This window comes from Botrytis porri (genome assembly GCF_014898465.1).
Source record: "Botrytis porri strain MUCL 3234 chromosome Unknown BPOR_009, whole genome shotgun sequence".
NCBI lineage: Eukaryota > Fungi > Ascomycota > Leotiomycetes > Helotiales > Sclerotiniaceae > Botrytis > Botrytis porri.
In genome coordinates this window covers 1857561-1878080 of record NW_024066083.1, presented here as the reverse complement: position 1 = coordinate 1878080, position 20520 = coordinate 1857561, and the positions used below count along the sequence as shown (strand labels likewise).

Genomic DNA, 20520 nt, shown 5'->3' with positions numbered 1-20520 from the left:
CATGGAAAGACGTTGACTCGGAGACGTCGCCAAGTCCCGATCCTGCAAATGGCGAGACCAGTAATCCCTACCTTACATGAAACAAAACGTAACGGTAAGACAACACCAGGACTGTCTAGCAAACCAATGTTCCCATCCATTTGGGATTCTCAGACCAACACTCGAGACAAAACCTATCGAATTAACTTCCTGAGAATAAACAAATCAATTTCCATCTGTCCATACATCGTCTCCAGTTACTCTAATCGCGCGCTTGGGACTCGTATGTATGTACACGTGCGTGCAGATATAACAGTACACTTGTTTTCCTTACTCCGTACAGCTTTGTACGTGTTGTACACCATTCAAGACCATTTCGCTACTCCACCTTCTATTTATCTCCAGGGGAATCTCCGGTTGGTTCGAGCTTTTGAGTGTAGAGTACGTGCAGTTGTGGCTTGCAGGCTTTTAAAGAATACCAAGCGCTTGCGATGGTACTTTGTTCATGCAGAAAAAATGGAGAGAAAAGATAACACAGAAGATGGCACTGGAAATGAAAATGGAAATGTAGTCAGCAAGCCATCAAGTCAGCTAGTGCCTAGCAGGCAAGTATAAGTGAAGAACGCAATAAAAACCGAAAAGCAAATGCAAGAAGGCAAATGGATACGTGATGTTAGAGTTCTACCAATCTCTTCTCATGAAGTCATTTTGTAGTTAATAAGTGAAGGGGAATATAGGTACTAGCGAAGTCTGACGTGGTACTTATCCACCTGTCATTGACGATGAAAATGGCGATGTAAAACTGATGTGCCGGATAGCCATAATCATAACCATACTGTTAATCTCCTCAAATCGTCATTTGTCGAAATAAGAAACATCTAGTTCGGTAGGCACGGAGTAATTTGTGATCAGCAAAGGATCCTTGGCACAATGCTACTTACCGAGCCATGAAACCATTGATGATCTGATCTAAAATCTTCGATTCCAACCCCTCCATGATTTGAATGAATCTACAAACTCTAAACGCCGATTTCATTCGACTCGGGGTTGATGCTGGTGTGGTGTGGTGGGGGAAGCATAATGCAACTTGTTCTACTCTTCTAGAAAGAAAAATAAGCTTGATAAACAGACGGTGAAGAAGCGAGATCAATGCAAACTGCACCTGGACAGACCCCAACCCATGTTTACTCGTACACTAGATATGCAGACTTTCTTCCTTCAGTCGTTGGAACTGAAAGTTCTACACAATGTATACGGAGTAAGTATGTCCCTAGGTAGTTCAGTTGTATATATAGGTAGCATTGTTAAGTTCTTCGTGCGGCATAGGTTAATGAACCTTCTTTAGGTTGACCGCACATGACGCCTTTATGTGTTAATCGTATTTATTGGTCCCACCTATGTACAGAGAGTGGTAGTTATGAGCCTACAGAGTGTCTACTATGTGTCTCCAAAAGCTCGTAAACTTTTCAGACGTTGGTGGCGGGGTTATTCTCGAGCCAGCAGTACAAAGGTGGCACACAATAAACGCTTTGACAGTCTCTGTAACATGCGAGGCATGATGGTTGAATCAAGAAGAAGAAAAAAGATGTTAAGATATCGATCCCAGTGACAAGTCTGGTGAGAACTTAAGAAGAAAGATAAGATCTTATCTAAATACCGAAATAAGGTTTGGTTAGATTTTCTGCTTACCTATTAAAATATTCAAAAACCATGTCCATGTCATTGACGCAAGCCATTGTCCTTCCTTTCCCTTCAATCTCAATCTCAATCCCTCAATCTCACCTCCTTCATCTCTCTCGCTTCACCGCTGTCCTTGTCCTTGTAACAAATCTCCAGCCGAAGAAAAGATTTGATAATTTTTTTCTGATGAAGGATTGTTCAGTCGTTTGTTTCCCATTCGCAATCTTAAACAATCGTATTTTGATTATCTGATTACCCAGACAACAACCGTTCCAGTGGGCAACGATAAGAAAATACTCCGTGATACAGATGAAATATCAATTGATCTCTTTCTCCTCCTTCGCTTGCTTTAGAAACGATATGCTTATGCTCATTTCGTTTGAGAATGTCGCAGTGATGCATCCGAAGCATCCGATGTCTAGAAGAATATCTTTGAATAATATGATATATGATGAAAAGCATCAAATCATAATGTTGAGAGTCACCTGCTTCACTGCCTCATGATTGGGGAAGCACTCGTTTTTTTTGGCAGATGAGATGTAATCCCCACACACATTATTGTGCATATCCCATACATGCACGCCGTGCTCTGCTGTATGGCTTGTGGAATAAAGCATTCGCGAGGCGCGGCCAAGCTTACATATTTGACGGCTCATGTAACACACCTTGATGAGTGAGTAGACTAATGGTAGTTAGTCTCTTGGATTTTATGACCGGCATATGCTGCGACCAGCATGTACTATTGGCCTACATATCATATCCTTCATTCCTTTCGATTCTTTTGCCGTGTATGTTCTTTTTGGGATTACCTTCCTAATCATTCATTCATCCCATCCAAATGCATGGAAAATGTGAAAGAGTAAAAAAAACAACCTGTCAAATAGTTCCAGATATCGTAGCCACCACCACTTCAACGATGGCGGGGCTCCTCATGCCGAAAGGCGTCATTCCTATTTTATTTTCCACTGCTTTCTCGTGTCTCTGGTACACCGATCATTCAATGGTGTGTGCGTTAAATCCACTTCTTCCATTCGTTAACAATTTTGTGGATCAAACACTTAGTAAAGCCGTGTAAACCGTTTGTATGGAGTGATGAAGTGATAAAAATGGCATGACAGACAATCATTCTCATATTTGATGGGAGCTGAGTCAGGAACCTAAGCGCGCTTGACTCTTCAAAAAAAGATCACAGACATTCGGAATGTGAAAGATTAGAATAGTTTCACATGACCTTCTCACACGGGTCATCGAGGCTGAAATTTTTGTTTCGCATGTTTCGTATCACCAAACGGATTCGCACTGTGAGTAACATGGATTTGGATGAAAATGTGACTGAGGTCAGGAGAATTCTTAGAGCAGAAAGAGTGTGCCATGGGATGGCTTGACGCGTGTAGATTGTGAAAAGGTGGTGGCGAAGATAGACTGAAAAATGTGTCTCTCGAAGGAGTCACAGCATACAACCAACCCATTGTAAGATATTGAAGCGGTGAAGGAAGAAGGATTTGTAGTTTGGGACCTAAAGATGCAACAGTAGATGAAGGTATCGTAAGAAAAGGCAGACGGTAGCTTATGTTATGTCTGTTCTTGGGCCTTGGCTCGTTCCCCCAGCCCTCAAGTGTCTTGTCCCTTTGGTAGAGAGCGGCCGTAGATAGTAGTTGGCGTAATGATCCACTTAACCGTTTCCCTAATAGGATTTTGAGTTTGGGGGCTTTTTTCTGCACATTCGCTGCCGAGTCTAGGATTCATTTTAAGAAATGCGAATCATAACAAGATTCCTCAAACATTGGAAACTCAAATCCGGAGTGGAGGGGTAAGGAAAAGGATATTCGGGCACGAATTCTCTGGAGGGAAGATTTTGAGGTGACTTGTTAAAGTGATGGTGGGGTGTTTGAGACAAGGATAACTTACAATAAATATGAAAGGTCGGCTGGATGTCTTGGGTGACTATTGCTTGCCTTTCCATAGGAAGCCCTGCAGGCTGTAAATCATTTTTCTGCCCAATAGCCCACCCAGCCTTCAAGATTCTCCATAGCATCCCATCGAAAAAGTATCCAGAGAATTTTCACGATGTTACTCAAAACCTGGTGACCATGGCCAGAAATCTTCCGATTTCCAGAGATCTTGACCCATAACGTTTCGATACTTTCCCCCCTTCGATATGCTTCGTGACGTCGTCGTGAATGTATTCTGTCGGTACTTCTTCGTGCACACCGGCGAGACTGGGTTTTCACGTATCCGACGTGTTCAAAAAAGTGACAGCAGGTCCTTCGTAAATCACGTTATACCCACCCGTTGCGTGAGGGAAGCATTATCAAGGCATCAAGGGACCTTGGAGGGGGTGAGGGTTGAATTCCGAAGACAAGGCGTTGATGAAGGAGATGATGTACATTTGATATGCACCTTGGCAGCCTTGAATCTGGGCAGATACGAGTAATGGTCGTAGATACATGTCGGTGCCGACGAGATGATACCAAAAGAAACAAAACAGGTGTAGATCTGTATGGGGGGGGGAGTGACTGAAACGAGTTTATGTTATGATGTAGCGGTGGTCGACGATGAGGTAGTGTATCAAATTATCAATCCCGTTTTGGTAACATTGCTCCATCGATAAATCTCATCAAGACCAACTGATACTAATATTGTACTATCCACTACCTCCGACCTATTACCTACCTTACTAGGTATTACCTTTTTTACTCTTCTTCTTTTTTCGGCGTTGAACTCGTTTGTTTTGATTTTTCTTCGGTCGGAGGCAGGTAAGCAGCAGCTGTATATGAAAGCTGTGCTGTTACCAGCCAGCCGTTACCATTAAATGATCAAAGTGTTAATTCCTAGACACGCTGCCCATGCCTGCCCATACCTGCCCATATCGAGAATAGCCCTTCCCGCCCTTCTCACCCGTGTGTCTCTTTTTGTATGCACTAGGTAGTATATTTTGGTATATTTTCAATGTTGGTAGGATTTTTCTTCTTTTTTTTTCTTTTAAAAAGGGTCTATTGATCACCTCCCTTGTTACCTGGTCTAGTATCTAGTACGGAGTATATTACATTTGCGCACAGACTTCAGCCATTAGAGATTGGAAAATGCGACAATCTAACCTATCAACAACCCGATAGTAAAATACTCCAATTTCCAAATCCACTCCACATCTGCCTCGCTCTCCCACTCTTCAAATTAACGAAACATCCTCACCTATGATATCGTCCGACTCGACCATCCTCGCCGCCGCCAAATTGTTGTGCTCGATAAGTGCATAGAATAATTACGCTGATCAGAACCAAGAGAAGAGTGAGAAACATCCCCACAAATCAATCCATCCCGCTCTCCTCTTCGCACACCTGCTGAGTGCTGAATATTCAATACTCAATCAATACTCCATACTCAATAATTCCAATATTTATTAGTCCAATCAAAATTTGTTCTTGTGCTGGTATTGGTGCTGGTGCTGGTGCTGGTGCTCATTGCTCATCGCTCGTCGCTTGGTTCTCTTTCCCCCTCTCCACTCCTCGCTTTCTGAATCGTATTTTCTCTAAACGGACTTTTTCGCACATATTTCTCCCCTTCTCTCTCTCTCCTCTTCTTCCTCTTCTTCCCGAGGCTCAGTCCTTCTTAAATATTCATGTTCTGTTAATTTAATTTCTACAGTACATAAATTGTTCAGCACACACGCTACGACGTGATATTGCATCTGGCGTCGCATACTAGGAAGAACCCTTAAAAAAAGCCAGGGAGTAGACGCTTGTGAGTGGGTATTTGATCTCATGTACCCTGGTCTTACAGTAGTGGAGTATTCCTGTACAACGAAAGGAATTCGACGAACGAACGGCCGAACTCGCTTTGCATATCCATAACGCCTGCATACATACAATCCATACAGAAGGAAGGCCCTCGAGCCTGCTAAACTATTGGTCCCTCAGAACCTTGGTATAATACTTCGCAAGCGGCAGAACTTCTCTGTTTAGATATTGTCGTCGCAGAACTTAGGGAGTGTCCCACCCTTCTCTTCTTCATTCGATCCTTTTCTCTTCCCAAGAAGTGTCGTGAAAGTCTCAGAGCTGTGTTGCTCTAGGTCTTCCGCACCACGATAAGAGCGTTGAAAGAGGTACGTTCAATAAATTTCCTATCCGTTTTCGATCTTCGTTCCGAGAAACATGTCTTCTATCATATGCAGGAGACTTTTTGTCGCGAACCTAAGAGGCAGTGATCGTAGAATTTGATCTTCTGCGCCTGGAAGACACGGGCGAAGAGCTCGATGGCTTTTTAGGAGATGGCACCAGATGGGATCTTCTTTCCGAACCATTCACACCTGGGATACTATCTTGTTGTCACACCAAATGAATTGAAACCCTTCTAACGACGTTGTGTAATCTGCAGACTGCCCAAGCAATTTCTTTCTCAACACCTCGAGTCGTACTATTGCCATACCACGAACGTTTCCCTTCGAATACAAGGCCCGCTGATAGCCTGGTTTGAAGCGACTCTTCTCCCGTCGAAGGGCTCTCGATCGTAATAAACATTGGTGAATGAAACACATGCATCCTTAATGATGGATACTGAGGATGGACAGTTCTTCATAAAGGTATTTGGAAACCCCTAACTTTACGCCTTATCACGGCAGTTACTGATAAAACTTTTTCTTGCAGAACTTGGCCCACTTTGTTCGTACACATGAAAAGGCTCTCGCGAATGCTTTACAACTACGACGTCAACAAGCTCCTAAACATGGTTCCTCGAACAGCATATCTGGTGTTGTTGGAGGGTCTACCATCCCTTCCCCAACAGTGACAAACCAGCCGTCATCTGCCTCTTCTTCTACGACTTCTAGTACTCTAGCAGCAGCTCTCTCTCTCCCATACCTTACCTTCGCCTCTCATAACATCAAACCTGCTAAGCTCGCATTAACACCCCACCATCTATTCTATCTCCTTTCCCGAATTGAAGAGCTAGGTGTTCCAGTTGGCCCAATGAATGTGCGGTTAGAAAATCTTCATGCAGATACATCAGCAGCGAATTACGTTTCTTTTCTGAGTCAATCCCAACGTTCAAAAGGTCGTGGTTCTGACAATGGATCTATTCACTCCGTGTCTAGTGTGAGAAGTGTGATGTCTGGCATGTCTTCTTTGTGGTCTAATTTTGGCCTTGGATCTGGAAACTCTGCCGCTCGAACAGAGAAACAAAAAGCTGCCACTGAAGCCGACTTGAAGTACCTGTATTCAGCATTTACTAAAATTCCTTGCCTTAGACTTGCTCCAGATCGTCGCGCGCGTTTGATTGAAGGCTATGAAGAATTTCCGTTCGATTCCGCCGTTCCACTGATTGCCTTTAAAAATATTAGTGCTTTGGAGATAAGTGATATCGATATTCGACAGTTTTTCGGTTGGGACAAGCTAGCCGAGCAATTAAGATCATTGACAGTCAAAAGGGCAGGTGTTGATGATCTAGCTGATCTATTGATCAATATCGTGCTGGATGATATGGACAAAAGGAGGCGGCGGTCTTCCAAGGCACAGATGTCACCAACTTCAACCTTCATTCCCGCATCGAGTCCAAGACGTAGCCCAACAATGCCTCATGCCGAGCTGATTAAATCCTGTTCGGCACCTGGGTCACCGGATGGCCGCAGCCATATTATTGACACTGAAACAAGAGGATTGGCGCGTTCTGGGTCCGACGGGGCCGAGTTTGGCAAATCTCCTACCAAGCATGGACAAAGACCAAGAAGCAATTCTCCCGTTCGTCCACCAAGTTCTCGTACTGGCTCTTCACATGGCCATCTTCGTGGCTCATCATACAAGGTGAAGAGATCCGGATCCGGGAGTTCACATTCAAGCATGTCTGATAGCTGGCACAACCCGCGGAATAGCACTTCGAATCTGTTATCTATGGGTTTCCTGCCATCTTCAAAGTGGAGATTCTTGAAACATCTCAGCGTTGCAGACAACGGCCTGACGGCTATTACTGCTTCCAGCCTTGCACCTTTGGCTAACACCCTCCACTCACTTGACCTTTCTTCGAATCTTTTCGCCCAAATCCCCGATTGCTTAGCGTCCCTTACCGCACTACGAGCATTGAATCTGTCTAACAACATGATTGAGTCTCTTCATTCTCTTACTAGAAACCCTCTACCTGCTATATCTGCTCTTAACCTACGGTCAAATCGTCTCACATCACTAGCTGGGATTGAAAGACTCTACCCTCTAGAAAGGCTCGATCTCCGTGACAACAAGATTACTGATCCAACAGAACTTGCTAGATTGACAGGTATTCCAGATATTCGAGAAATATGGATTAGTGGCAATCCATTTACCAAAACACACAGTAACTACAGGACCACGATCTTCAACCTATTCAGGCAAACTCCAGGATATACCGAGGATATTTTGATTGATGCTTATGGACCAGGTTACACGGAAAGGCGGCACCTAGTCGAACGTGCTGCAGAACGGCCAGGTGTGCCTGTTGTCAAACCACCTCCTCCCGATTATGGCCTGTCCGCTATTGAGGTCAACAAACCAATTATCGAATATGCTGCACCGAGAGAACCTGCAGTACTTCGAAAAGAACGACCAACACCCGTTGCTGCGACTAGTGAAATCAACACTGGCACTACAGGTCGAAGAAGAAGAACTCCAAAACGACGAATCGTAGATTTATCGACTTCAGAAACGTCACCAAGCAAGCAGGGATTGACCCGCGTTGTAATGCCAGAGGAACCACCACCATCTATGCCGCGAACAGTGTCAGATAGTAGCTATGGCATAAGTCCAGTTTTTTCTCCTACGATTCTTCCTTCCTATGTACCTTCAGAACCCCGCCAGGCCCAGAGACAGCCGGATGTCTCACGTATCAACACCTCAGTTTTGCCTCGTCTACCTCCAATGCCGTCGGTAGAAGCGGTAAATTACGAAACGGCAATCAAGCCACAGCCAGTAAAGACTCCAGATACCCCTGACTGGAACATGAGCGGTGAGCTATATCGGAAGAAGATAGAAGCTCTAAGAAATGATGTTGGGCAAGGATGGTTGAGTGTGTTAAGCGAAGAAGGTTGGGAGGCTCAAAAGAAAAGTCAGCCGCCTGGATATCAGACTTCCGAATATGAATCAGCAAATACTATGAGACCGGGCCCTACAATTAGGGCAGTCAGTCAACAGACGATACACAGCGGTCGCACTCTGGGTTGAAGTGCAGAAACCAAAAGCGAATTTTTTTCATGCAGATACAAAATCAGAATGGCTCGACATTTAAGAGTACATTGGTCGAGTGGCTGGAAGGGAATGTGGTCCCTGCGGATGAAGGATCATTGCCAACATTGACTGTGGTTAAGTTAGAAGGAAGTGAGAGAAGAGGAACTTGTTTATTTTGATACCCCAAACCCATTCTTCATCGTTTTTAAGAAAATTGCATGAAGGACGACTCTACTCTCGATATAAAAGGACACATTGCATGAAAGAGGCACTTATTTTCTACTTTTATTTATTTATTTTTCTGGCTCGAATTCTTTATCATCAATGAGAGCATGCATAGCGTTTAGGTTGGAGGTTCATTTGCTGTTTTTATATTTTTCCTTAACGAATCAATGATGGATTGGAACAGAAAAAATTTCGGCTTCTTCGAGAATGAATGAATGGATTATGTTACTAGATCTTGAGAGAGAGAATGGAAGAGAGAAATCTTCAGTCAGAGAGAAGCAATGACATGTTTGTAACATATCGGTTTTTTCGTGCGTGGAGTTTTATGGTTAGGGAATACTTTTTCATTTCACCTACTCACGGTTTGATATTTGAGATGGATGGATGGGTCGGGGCGTTTGAAGTCACGAGTAATTACTGGTCTGCCTGACCTGACATGATTGAACTGGGATCTGGATGGTGGGAGCATTTACACGAATAGTGGATGTGCTTAAGACGGAGGGGCGGAGGTGGAAGGCTTATGTCAATGGGTTATGTTCAAAAAGGAGCAAGTGAAAGTGGTCGATTCAAGTTTTGGGTTGGGGGGAGCAGAAGGGGGGAGGGATAGGGAAGAGAATGAGCCTAGGAGAGGTGTGAATAGAGGCGGATTAATGAGATGAAAATTGTTCTTTTGTGATGATGATTTCTCTGAGTAACTTTTTGCATTGTTATGTGTTGTGAGTACAGAGCAGAGAGAGTGAACAACTACCGAGAACGGAAAACTTGGATGATAGTCAGCATCAGATGTGTAGGTAATACCAGTAAGTGCTGGATGAACGAGCATTCAGCATAAGAAACGGTGAGAGGAGTTATCTATGACATCATTACACATATGCACGAAAAAAACTTTATCCTCCTGCTTTCTGGGGACTTTCTCTGGTACTGAAGAGGTTGGAAGACTGGTCGAAAGAGAGGGGTTGGAGGGGTAAAAAGATATCGGGAAACCAAGGAAAGGAAAGGAATACCCTTGAAGTTGCTGCCCAAGTCTAAATTTATTTCTGCACATCATCTGATCCTTTTCCCGTATTGCCGTTTTGGGATTGGGGTCTCTCGTCTAGCGTGTCTCATTATCATGTTCGCCAATGTCGGTATTGGATGGATGGATGGATGGATGGATTCTAAGAATATCTACTTGGGTACTAGGTTAGTTTCTCTTATCGGATGACTGGAAGAGGGTTTTGAAGGCACACTGGGAATGGCGTATGTGATGTTTTGATGTGAAGCCTCATCGGATGATTCGCATTCGCATCGGATGATCGGGTGATGAGTGGAGGTGATGGTGGAGGTGCAGATGGATGGATGGATGGATGCGTTTGGGTGGGTGGGTGGGTGGATCCACTCGGATGGATCGATCCACATTGCTTGTCTGTAGTCACTGGTGTGGTGATGGGCGGCTAAGTGGGAGGAGAGGAGTGGGTGGGTGGGAGTTTCAGCCCTACTTTCTGGCGGTGAGGGGTAGGGCGGCGAGGAACTTGGGGGTTGGTTGGTATTTGGGTTTAAGGTTTAAGGTTTAAGGCTTGGGGTTTGGGGTTTTGGCTTCGGCGTTTAGAGCGTGGATACTTTGATCGGGGGTTTTTTGGTTCCTAGCGTCACTTACTAATGTTGATATACATATATATATACCGTATTTGGGTTGATGTTTTTGGGCGGTGTCGCTGGTCTGGCTAGCGAACTAGCGAGCTAGCTTTGCTTACTTGTTTGTCGTGATGAAATTGGGGGATTGTACAGTGCTTGGAACTTAGCTCTAGCGATGTGATGTGTGTTTTGAGATTTGCTAGTTGCTTTATCTTGTTTTACTTTGCTGGTTGCCTTACTTGACTTTGACTTGGCTTGCCTTGCTTTGGCTTGAAATCTACCATCTAGTATTTAGTGTCTAGTGTCACATACTTCACTTATTCACGCATCGACTACATCAGCTGGTATGAATACATACGGATATACGGCCCTTGGATTTCAAGTTCTCTTTGTTCTTTGTTCTTAGTTCTTATTCTCATATTTGCTCGTGTTGTCTAGTGACAGAGCTAATTGTGTGATAGAAGATCGGATATGGGTTTGCAGTAGTTTTTCATGATTTGTCGATTCTTACCTTACCGCTTCTTTGAGTTGGCTACTTTGTGTTGGGATTTATGCGGGGGAAGAGGGTTATGTAATATCTAGATGTAGAGTCGCGATTGGAGAAGGTTTTTTGGTAATGGTGTGTGTGTGTTTATGGGAGACGTCGGCGCTATATTGTGGGGTGGTAGTGGGAATTGTTCCTAGTGATAAGTTTTGTCTTTTTTGCGTCGACTGGATGCGGGGTTATTGTTGCGTTGTGCTGTTGTGCTGTTGTTATTGCTCTTGTTGTTGTTATTGTATAGAAACTTCTTAGTTATGCTGGACTCAAATTGCGGAATTGATCACAATATAGACACATTCCTAGAACGAATCCTGCGAACAAAGTATATTCTTGTCGCACGTTTGAAAATATAAATAAACCACAGATCGTTGAATAGTCTCATACGAAATGCTATGGGTTTCGCTAAAACATCTCAAGTTCTTTCTTGTACTATATATATTTTGCGTATGTATAGTACAGTTAGACACGGTTGATATAGTGTCGGACTCTTGTTGAACTTACGTTTGTCTTTGTAGTATATACGAAAAGCATACGGATGGTGGTACATTATTTACAACTTTGGATTTTAGAGTGGTAAATATAAAAGGGTTTGCTGCAGATAGGAGTACATGCGAGTTGTTTTCTTGAGCGTATGGGGTGGTCATTCGTTGGAATGATTAATGTTCTTTGGTTGTATATATACGAGTTCGTATGAACTGTACCTTTAAGTATTGAGATTAGCTTCTGGTTGACGAGATGGATATAGGCATTTGCAGCTCCTTGAATGGTTTAACTGCTTGCTAGTATAAAATAGTACCTCACTCTCACCCCCACCCTCGCTTCCGTCCCTATCGATGTCTATGTAGCTACAGCATGACGTAATGAGGTTCTGTACTGTATTCGTATTGTTTTCTTCGTCTCGCTCCTCTACTTTTCTCGACCTCAGATCTCTCACTCTCAGCTTACTTATTTGTATTCTTGATTTCCTCAAATACATAGTACAGCATAATATAAAAAATTTAAGGTTTCTATATTCATTTTGTTTATTATTCATTGGATTGAGATTTAATATGTCTAAATTTAAATTTGGCTATTAGAGAGTGTGTGATCCGGAGGGGAATGGTAGATCTGTCTGAACTGTTAGTTCCGGTAATTATGTGAGAAGTTGGGGGTTAGAAGTAGAAAAAGTCTTGGTAAGGGATTCAGATGTGTGTTAGTGAAGACAGTGAAATAGACGAAGCAGAATAAGATAGCTGTGAGCAGTGGTAATACTTGGGTTTTAAAGAAGCTGTGGCTGTGGTCGTTTTATATCTGCAGGAGGGAAGAGATCATTAGCTTAACAATCCATCTATATGATATGATAGATCGCCTCTTGATGAAACTCACTCTACTGAATCGGACTATGGTCTTGAGCTTCTGGTGTACATGAATATTATACAGGCGGAGAGATGACTGCATGGACGAGACTGTTACATTAGCTCACTTACCGTGCAGTGAGTTACTTAATGTGATATGTCGATATCTTCGAACGAAGACAATAGCTCAAGAGAAGAGTAGATAGATAAATCCTTCGCTACAAATGACCAGAATCTCGTTGCTTTCAGAGCCACAAGCGGTGATATAGTTACCTTGCTGTCACATGATACTGGTCAAAGTAAATGCTCACACTTTAACCACTACCATAGGCATCAGCTCTTCACAAAATCGACAACTTTTCTTAAATCTCTATTAACTCCTTCAGCTGGATTAGAAAAGAGGCTATTAAAGAGACTGCAAGTCCAGATAGCTTTACCCACCATACTATTACATTAGTAATCCTGCAATACCTCAAATCGAGTCATCAACGATCAACCACACATCAAAATCCTCAAACTCCTTGAAGAAAAATGTCCAACCCCCCAGCCCTCCTCACCCTCCCAGTAGAAATCCGACAGAACTCCTCTACTACACCCTCTATCCAGAAACTTCTCCAATCTTCCATCTCAAACCAAATCATCGTATTCAAGCTCCTTGACCCCAAGTATCCCAACGGACGTCGATTTCCCCGGAAAAGCATGAGCACTTCTACGGCACCTAAATCATGAGTTACTTGTTTATCGTTTGTCTTCTTAAGCTTGCTAAACTTGAAGAAATCTCTTTTACACGCTTTGTTTTTCGTATGTGTTTGATTTTTGTATAAGAATTTATAAGTGTGACTAATCCTCGCGCGTGTATGTTGATACGAGAGATTGGAGTAGTTATTATTTTTGATCTCAGTCGTGATGAGAGTCGGACGCAAGATGTTATGAATTATTTGAAGGAAAAGCTTCCGGGGTTGAGAAAGGTGGATGTGATGGTTGTGTTTGTAAAGGCTCCGTTTGATGATGGGATGGCGAAGGGAAGAATTGACGGATTTGCGGATAGGATTGTAGAGTTTGTTGTGGGTTTTGTAGAGGGTATAGAGGTTGTGGTTGCTGAGAGAGATTTCTGTTGTGTAAAAAGGAGATTATGGATGTATTGTGTGATAAAGTGGAAGTGCTGATGGTAAGGTCGAAAAGGGGGATGGAATTATAATATGAGAGTTCTGAAATTTCAAGGTACTTGGATGACTGAATGATATTGGTTTATGCTAGATGTATCTCACAGATCAGTTCTCGCGATATCAACACAATCATGATTGAACTTATAAAGTTGTAAGTGATGGCAGGTTGAGATCCGTAAGTTCTAAGTTCACGATCAATAGTGATTTTGGTAATAGGTTCCCAAAATATCTCTACATGGTGACCTATTTATGTTAGAGTCTCAAACCTGTCATAGTAGTCCTTTTAAGTAATATTTTGTACGATGATAGGACTAACAAATGCGAATGACTATAGTCACGTTAATGACATAATATCTCCCGTCCGATATATTGAAATCTTTGATCTCATTTGATGCATCTAAACTTATATGATTTATGTCATCTGATTTCAATTTATCTAAACACAACAGAGTCTTGATATAACCTACGGCGCAGTAATATCGAGATGATTTAACATAATGTAATAGTGTAAGTCAGCATGATCGTCGTTTAAAACCCCTATTCTACATCTATTATAACGCGTCATACGAACATTTTTAATTAGAACGATATTAGATAATAATTATCATATCTCTTGATATTATCTAATCTATACTCTCATCTTATAAAAAATGATGTATACCATCTTATCTTTTATATATTTTATCTTTAAATTGTAATTTTAATTTTAATTTTAATTCTAATTCTAATTCTAATTCTAATTCTAATTTGAAAAGGAGTTTTAAAATAGATAGAATTTTGAAATGATAATTAAAATCACTGAATTCTATATAATTATTTTAATTCTATTACGAGATGAATTTTGAATAGATTTCTATTAATATCTAAATAAAGAATAAAAGGAAGATTTAACAAGAAATCTTCTAAATAGAAAATACTAAAAATAATCCCAAAAAGAATTTTATATAGAATTTTATATAGAATCTATAAAGAAAATCTATAGAAAATTTCTGTAAAGAAATTAAAATAGATAAAAAGAATTAATAAAATAATTAGATAAGAGAATGATCAAATTTATATTAAGAAAGATTAGATAATAACACAACATTTTATTAGACGAAAATAAGATTAGATAATATATATTAGATTAATTTTAAAATTAGATAATAGTATATCAGATGAAAGAAATGATTCTGAGCAAAAATGTCCGCATGACGCGTCATAGTCCATTCTACAAATCTAAATAGTATATCTATCCTGCTCAATTCTGATCACGCTAGAAACGATATGATAAATATAGTATAGAGCCCCGGAAAGGAAATGGAAAAAACTTGGCCTTAGAAGAAATAGATTTAACTCTAGATTTATAGTACATCTAATCACCAAATTCCTTTTTCTCCCTTCAGCACAACCACCAGCATCCCCTCTCTCTTCTTCCTACCACATCCACTTCATCCAATATCAACATCTTACCATTCAGAAGTATTCTCACCATCCTCTCCTTCCTACAATTTCCCCTCCTACAAAGAAATATCGATCATCCATTAACTTTCAAATCGTATAAACAATCCGCATATCAACCATCTCGAAATCCGCACATTAATCACATCTAGATTTTCAAACTTCCCATTCTTCATTTTAACTTGACCGCTTCTATCTCTGAGGGAAGGCTGGATATAGACAGTCCTATATCCCGTACAAGTTTTGCTGATAACAATAATCACGCTGATGCAGCGATGCAATATAATGAAAGGTAATAAAATGAAGCGAAACGATCCACGCAACAGATTTCTTTCCACACCAAAAACAGGCAATCGGCACGGTATACTATATCACGAAATACAAACATACAAAACTCATCACCATACCCCATTTCCCAATAAAAGCAGCGCAAAATAAACTCCTCGCCCACAAATTCACTCATATCAAACCTCTCCCATCTCAATTACAACTTCATTTCCTCCCCAGCCATAGCCCCTTCACTTCCTCTCCAGAAAAAGCTTGCCTAGTATTTCCATAAACTCTCAATTCATCTGCACTTACCGATCCCCAAGTTTCACAAACTCCTCGTCATGCAGATCATCAAATCCTGCAGAACCTCTATCGAATTCCAATCAAAGACACCTTACCTTACTAACCAGCAACAGAGAATGATCTACACACAAACAAATTCCTATTACTTCCCTCCTCACGATCTATCTCAAAGAGCCCGGGAATTCAACAATCAGCACTAGAAGCAAACGTAAAGGAAACTTCAATCCATCTCAATCATCAACAAATACAAACAAACCACACTGTACAGTTCGCTTATCAGCAGCACCACCAGCACCAGTAGGAATTTTCTATCCTTCCTCAACATCCCCCCCTTTCTCTAATAAATTGCGATTACTTCAACTTCTTACTCAATATTCGAATCCTGAGAAGCCCGCCTCCATGTCCTAAACACAGTAGCGTATCGTACTGTACCTTGAAAAGCCAAGTGGTCGCGATCTACTGAATGACTGATCCATCCTGAAGCTTTCAACGATCAATCGTGAGATACCGTCCCAGTTTCGTTTGTCTCTCGCAAGTCATTCCATCAGTCAACCAGTCAGTCACATATCCACTCACCCACTCATTCACTCATTCGCTTAACTGATTAGAGTGAAATTAATCACTAGTATTGATATCGATAACAATCTCGACATGAATAATAGGTCAAGAATTCTCGAGGTAAGCGGAAAAAATGCATTGCAGGGGGGGTGTGACATGATGATAGGAGAGGAATAGAAGCGAGCGAGGGAGGGGAGAAGCGAATGAAAGAGAGGGCGGAAATGGTATCAGAATATCAGAATATCAAAATCTAATAATCATACATCTATAATTCACATCTCAAATAATCTCACCTAAAACTGACTAGCAATCAAGCATTATTAACCCTTGAAAGAAGATATATATACAATGTGATAGAATAAACAAACGATCAATCGCCATTATTGATTATCTTACATCACACCAAACAAATCAAAAATTCAAGAAAGTATTTAAAGCATAACAATCATTCACTTTTCCTCATTGTCTAAACTAATTACAAATAACAACCTCAACTCTAAGCCTTGCGAAGATGTGGAGGAACCCATTTACCGCCAGCAGCAGGTTTAGGCGCAAGCGCGGGTGTAGGAGCTGGAGCATCACTACTCTTTTCCTCGCTTCTGCTTGGTGGACTTGGACCACTAGCTGCTCCCTTGGCTGCTTCTCTTTCTCTCCAGGTGGACTTACCACCGGCAAGAGCAAGAGGTGCACGTCTCTCTCCGGTAGCTGACCCAGTACGTTCTGGAGTTGGTGCTGGGCGAGGAGCTCTTTCGGTAGATGGTGCTGGGCGAGGGGCAGCAGGTGCGGAATCGGAAGGAACCTCCTTGCCTTCAGCACGGAGTCTCTCCTTTTCTCTCCAGCCCAACTTAGCACCGGTAAGAGCAAGAGGAGCACGTCTTTCACCAGTTGAATCTGATCTTTCAATAGGAGCGCCACGAACAGGCCCTCTTGCCTTTTCTTCAGCTCTTCTCTTTGCAGCTTCCTCAGCTCTTCGCTCTTGTAACGCAGCCATCTCCAAGGCCTCTTGTCTCTCCTTCTCACGGATTGCTTTGAGCTCAGCAAACTCAGCCTTTCTCTTTTCTTCTCTCTCGTCCTTCTCAGCCTTCTCCCTTTGAGCACGTTCTTCTTCTTCCCGAAGCTTTCTCTCTTGCTCTTCACGCTCTCTCTTTTCACGAATCTTGCGTTCCTTGAACTCCTTTCTACGTTGAGAGATTTGTTTCTCAAGTTCCTTCTCAGCATCACGACGACGTTTGTCAAACTCTTCGTGTCTGCGCTCGGCAATATCATCACGGAAAGTTTCGTAATGAGAAACCAATCTTGCCAATCTGTGCTTCAGAGCAACATTCTCCTTGTGCTTGGCTTCAGCATCCTTCAAGGTTTGGGCCTTAGTCTTCTCATAAGCGGCCAAATCACGTTGTCTTTGTGCTTCATAGTCTTCTGGCAACTTCTTGGCTTCCTCCTTTCTGAAAGCTCTCTCGAGATGATCAATACGTTTACCGGTAATTCTCAACTTTTCGTTTGTATCATTCTTCTCACGCTCGAGTTGAGCCAACTTCATGGCACGAAGTTTATTGCCGTCAAGGTTGTCCAAATCATCAAGATCAATGTCAAGAGCCTTGTTGCCAATCTTGAGGTCATCGATTTGCTTTTGAAGTTCTGCTTTTCTGACACGCTCCAACTCGGCCTTGATACGATCATCCTCACGCTTCTTTTGTTCGGCTTGAAGACGCTTGTCCTCGGCTTCTTGGAGTTGTGCAGCCTTGATACGTTTCCTTGTGGCTTCTTCCTTCTCTTTGCGAGATTGAATTTCGGAAGCTTCCTCCTTTCTCTTTTGGATGGTTTCTTTTCGTTTCAAGGTCTCCTTGTGCTCTTCATCTGCACCAGCCTTAGCTCGTGCGTATGCTTCATCACGAGCCTTGATTCTAGCTTCATTGAAAGTGGGATCAACATATTGAGCAGTAATATACAAAGCCTTAGAAAGACGAGTAAGTTGAGTTCGCACAATTTCAGAAGGAGTGTTTTGGAGTCTTTGTACAGAGGCAGTCTCGGACTCAGCAGATCCTGCACCGGATCCTGCGTGGATTGCCTTGGTAGATGAGAAAACATCAGTATCGAAGCTAAGAACACCAGTAGCGTGATCCATTCTGATGGCAAGATCACCCTTCTTGTTACCGTTCATGATGAACTTCTCAATTGTTTCTCTGGTAACTTGGAATGGCTCTGGGAATCTGGCGAGGTTCTCGACAAAGTTAAGATCAACAGTCTCGTAGACTTGAGAGAGTTGTTGGAAGAGTCTAGTCAAGATGACTTGTTGAAGAGGAAGAACATATTTCTCCATCTCGGCATCAGCACCAATTTGAGACAGAATTGGGGAGATCTTCTGGCAAATTGAAAGAGGATGGAAGTCAACTTCGAGAATGTTGTAAAGTTCACGAATCTCAGGGCGGGCACGCTTGAGAAGACCCTTGCTCATGGCATCCTTGAACAGAACGGCACGAGTAGGAGCTTGAGCCATACCAAGAAGATGAGTAAGACGAGAGTTCTTGTTCTTCTTTTGCTCATCAATGTCAACCAAAGCACCACGAGATCTGGATGTGCTGATCACAGGGATGGCGAGGGCAGACAAGAGAACGAAGGAAGCAGCCTTGGAGAGGTCAGCCTCAGAGGTTGCTGGGTTATCCGACTTCTTGCTTTGGCCAGCTGCAACCATTTGAGCGGATTGACGGAGAAGGTTATAGTATCTTGACCATGCAGCAGCGTGGAAGAGATAGTTCTCACCAACCAAGAAGATTCTGGTCAGCTTCTCATAGTAGTTGGCCATCATAACATTCTTAGGTGGTCTCTTGCTAAGGCTGAGCAAGGTGTGAATATCCTCAACACTTCTAAAAGCCTCTTGCCACAACTCAAGCTCGACTGCCACATTCAATTGTTGAAAACGGGTCTCGAGATGGCGTTGAAGGGTGTCTGGGTCGTTGAGGTTGATGGCATGCATTTGAGCAGAGTACTTTGCAGCAGTTTGAACATGGTTTCTGAGCAATTCGCACAATCGACGGAACTCGGTCTTTCTGGTGTATTTTTGGCAGAACTCGAATGCTTGCATAGCAGTGCTTTGGTACATAATTTCCAATCTGGCATTGTTTCGGAGGATATCGAGAACAGTTCTGTATGTCTCCCACAAAAATTTCAACCATGGTGTAACAATGGCGCGATCTGTACGATCTCTGGATTGTTCGCCGGATACTGTTGACAAAAGGATAGACTCTGGGGTTTCGGTAGCTTCCAAATCATCGACACTTGCGGTTGCTGCTGTTGTATCTAATGTTGATTGAACCTCATCGGCCTTTGCTTGCGCAGTCTTGACTTTCTCTTCCGCCAACTCGATGAACTTCTTGAGAACAAGCTAAATCAAATACATTAGCACCGCACACGTAATCAACACTACTACCGCTTACCTCGATTGTGCCAATGTTGGTGTTTTGACTGATATTCTTGTATTGGTATAAAGCGTCCTTTGCGAGTTTTCCTTTCTTTTGTTCAACGGATTGTTCCACCAACAAGAGCATCACAGGCTCTAGTGAAGTGATCGGGGCATTTCTCGATCTTTTCGAAGTAACATGTTCGTGAAGTAAGACCAAAGCTGCTTGAGCTTGTCCGACACCCATCAACTCATGGGCGCGCTTGAGGACATTCTCGGGTTTTTGATGAGGTGGAGGAGGCATGCTGGGCAGCACTCTAGTAGTGTCCGTAGGGTGTTGCGATAATCTGGCTGAATATTTTCAAAGATAATATATTTATCTTTGGAAACAGAAAAAACGAAGCGGTTCCTGCCAGATAGTATTGTCCAAGGCTGGGTAGGTACTCCGACTTGATGGATATCGAAGTGGGTTGAGGTTTCGTCAACAAATTCACGATAGCGATAATTTCATACAAGAGTTCATTCGTGTGCGGAAAGCTAAACTAAAAATGGTTAAAGCATTGCTTTTTTAAGGCAACAACCGACTTTGAAAGGAATATATGGCGGTGAGAGGTGGCAAAATAGACAGGAGGGGTGAGTTGAGTATCAAAACAAACTGAACATGAATGAATACACCAAAACACAAAGGTCAATACGGCTATTCGAGTATCGATTTGCACCTATACATGAGAAGCAGTTGACTATTAAATTTTCAATAACCCTAAAAAAAATCGAAAAGTATCATTCACTTTAGCTATAGATAGACTGAATCGATTAAGAATTTACTACTACT

General features: G+C 42.3%; 3 protein-coding genes across 3 annotated transcripts; 2 read left to right on the top strand and 1 right to left on the bottom strand.

Annotated features, from left to right (window-relative positions):
• The first annotated feature begins 3481 nt into the window (after positions 1–3481).
• On the top strand, positions 3482–9695 carry EAF01_007348 (uncharacterized protein). Its single transcript, XM_038915603.1, has 3 exons — positions 3482–5761; positions 6034–6238; positions 6303–9695. The coding sequence occupies exons 2-3, from the start codon at positions 6203–6205 to the stop codon at positions 8838–8840; spliced, it is 2574 nt and encodes an 857-aa protein (XP_038769241.1). The 5' UTR covers positions 3482–5761; positions 6034–6202; the 3' UTR covers positions 8841–9695.
• Positions 9696–13088: 3393 nt separating this feature from the next.
• On the top strand, positions 13089–13286 carry EAF01_007347 (uncharacterized protein; the record flags this gene model as incomplete). Its single annotated transcript, XM_038915602.1, has 1 exon — positions 13089–13286. One exon carries the CDS (start codon positions 13089–13091, stop codon positions 13284–13286), a length of 198 nt encoding a protein of 65 aa, XP_038769240.1.
• Positions 13287–16790: 3504 nt separating this feature from the next.
• Positions 16791–19992, bottom strand: EAF01_007346 (uncharacterized protein; the record flags this gene model as incomplete). The annotated part of the gene is made up of 2 exons (XM_038915601.1): positions 16791–19673; positions 19726–19992. 2 exons carry the CDS (start codon positions 19990–19992, stop codon positions 16791–16793), a joined length of 3150 nt encoding a protein of 1049 aa, XP_038769239.1.
• Positions 19993–20520: the final 528 nt, after the last annotated feature.

Coding starts and splice junctions, on each gene's coding strand:
- EAF01_007348 (XM_038915603.1), top strand. CDS start 6,203: ATGATGGATACTGAGGATGGACAGTTCTTCATAAAG. Junction 6,239..6,302: donor ATGGACAGTTCTTCATAAAG/GTATTTGGAAAC, acceptor TTTTTCTTGCAG/AACTTGGCCCACTTTGTTCG.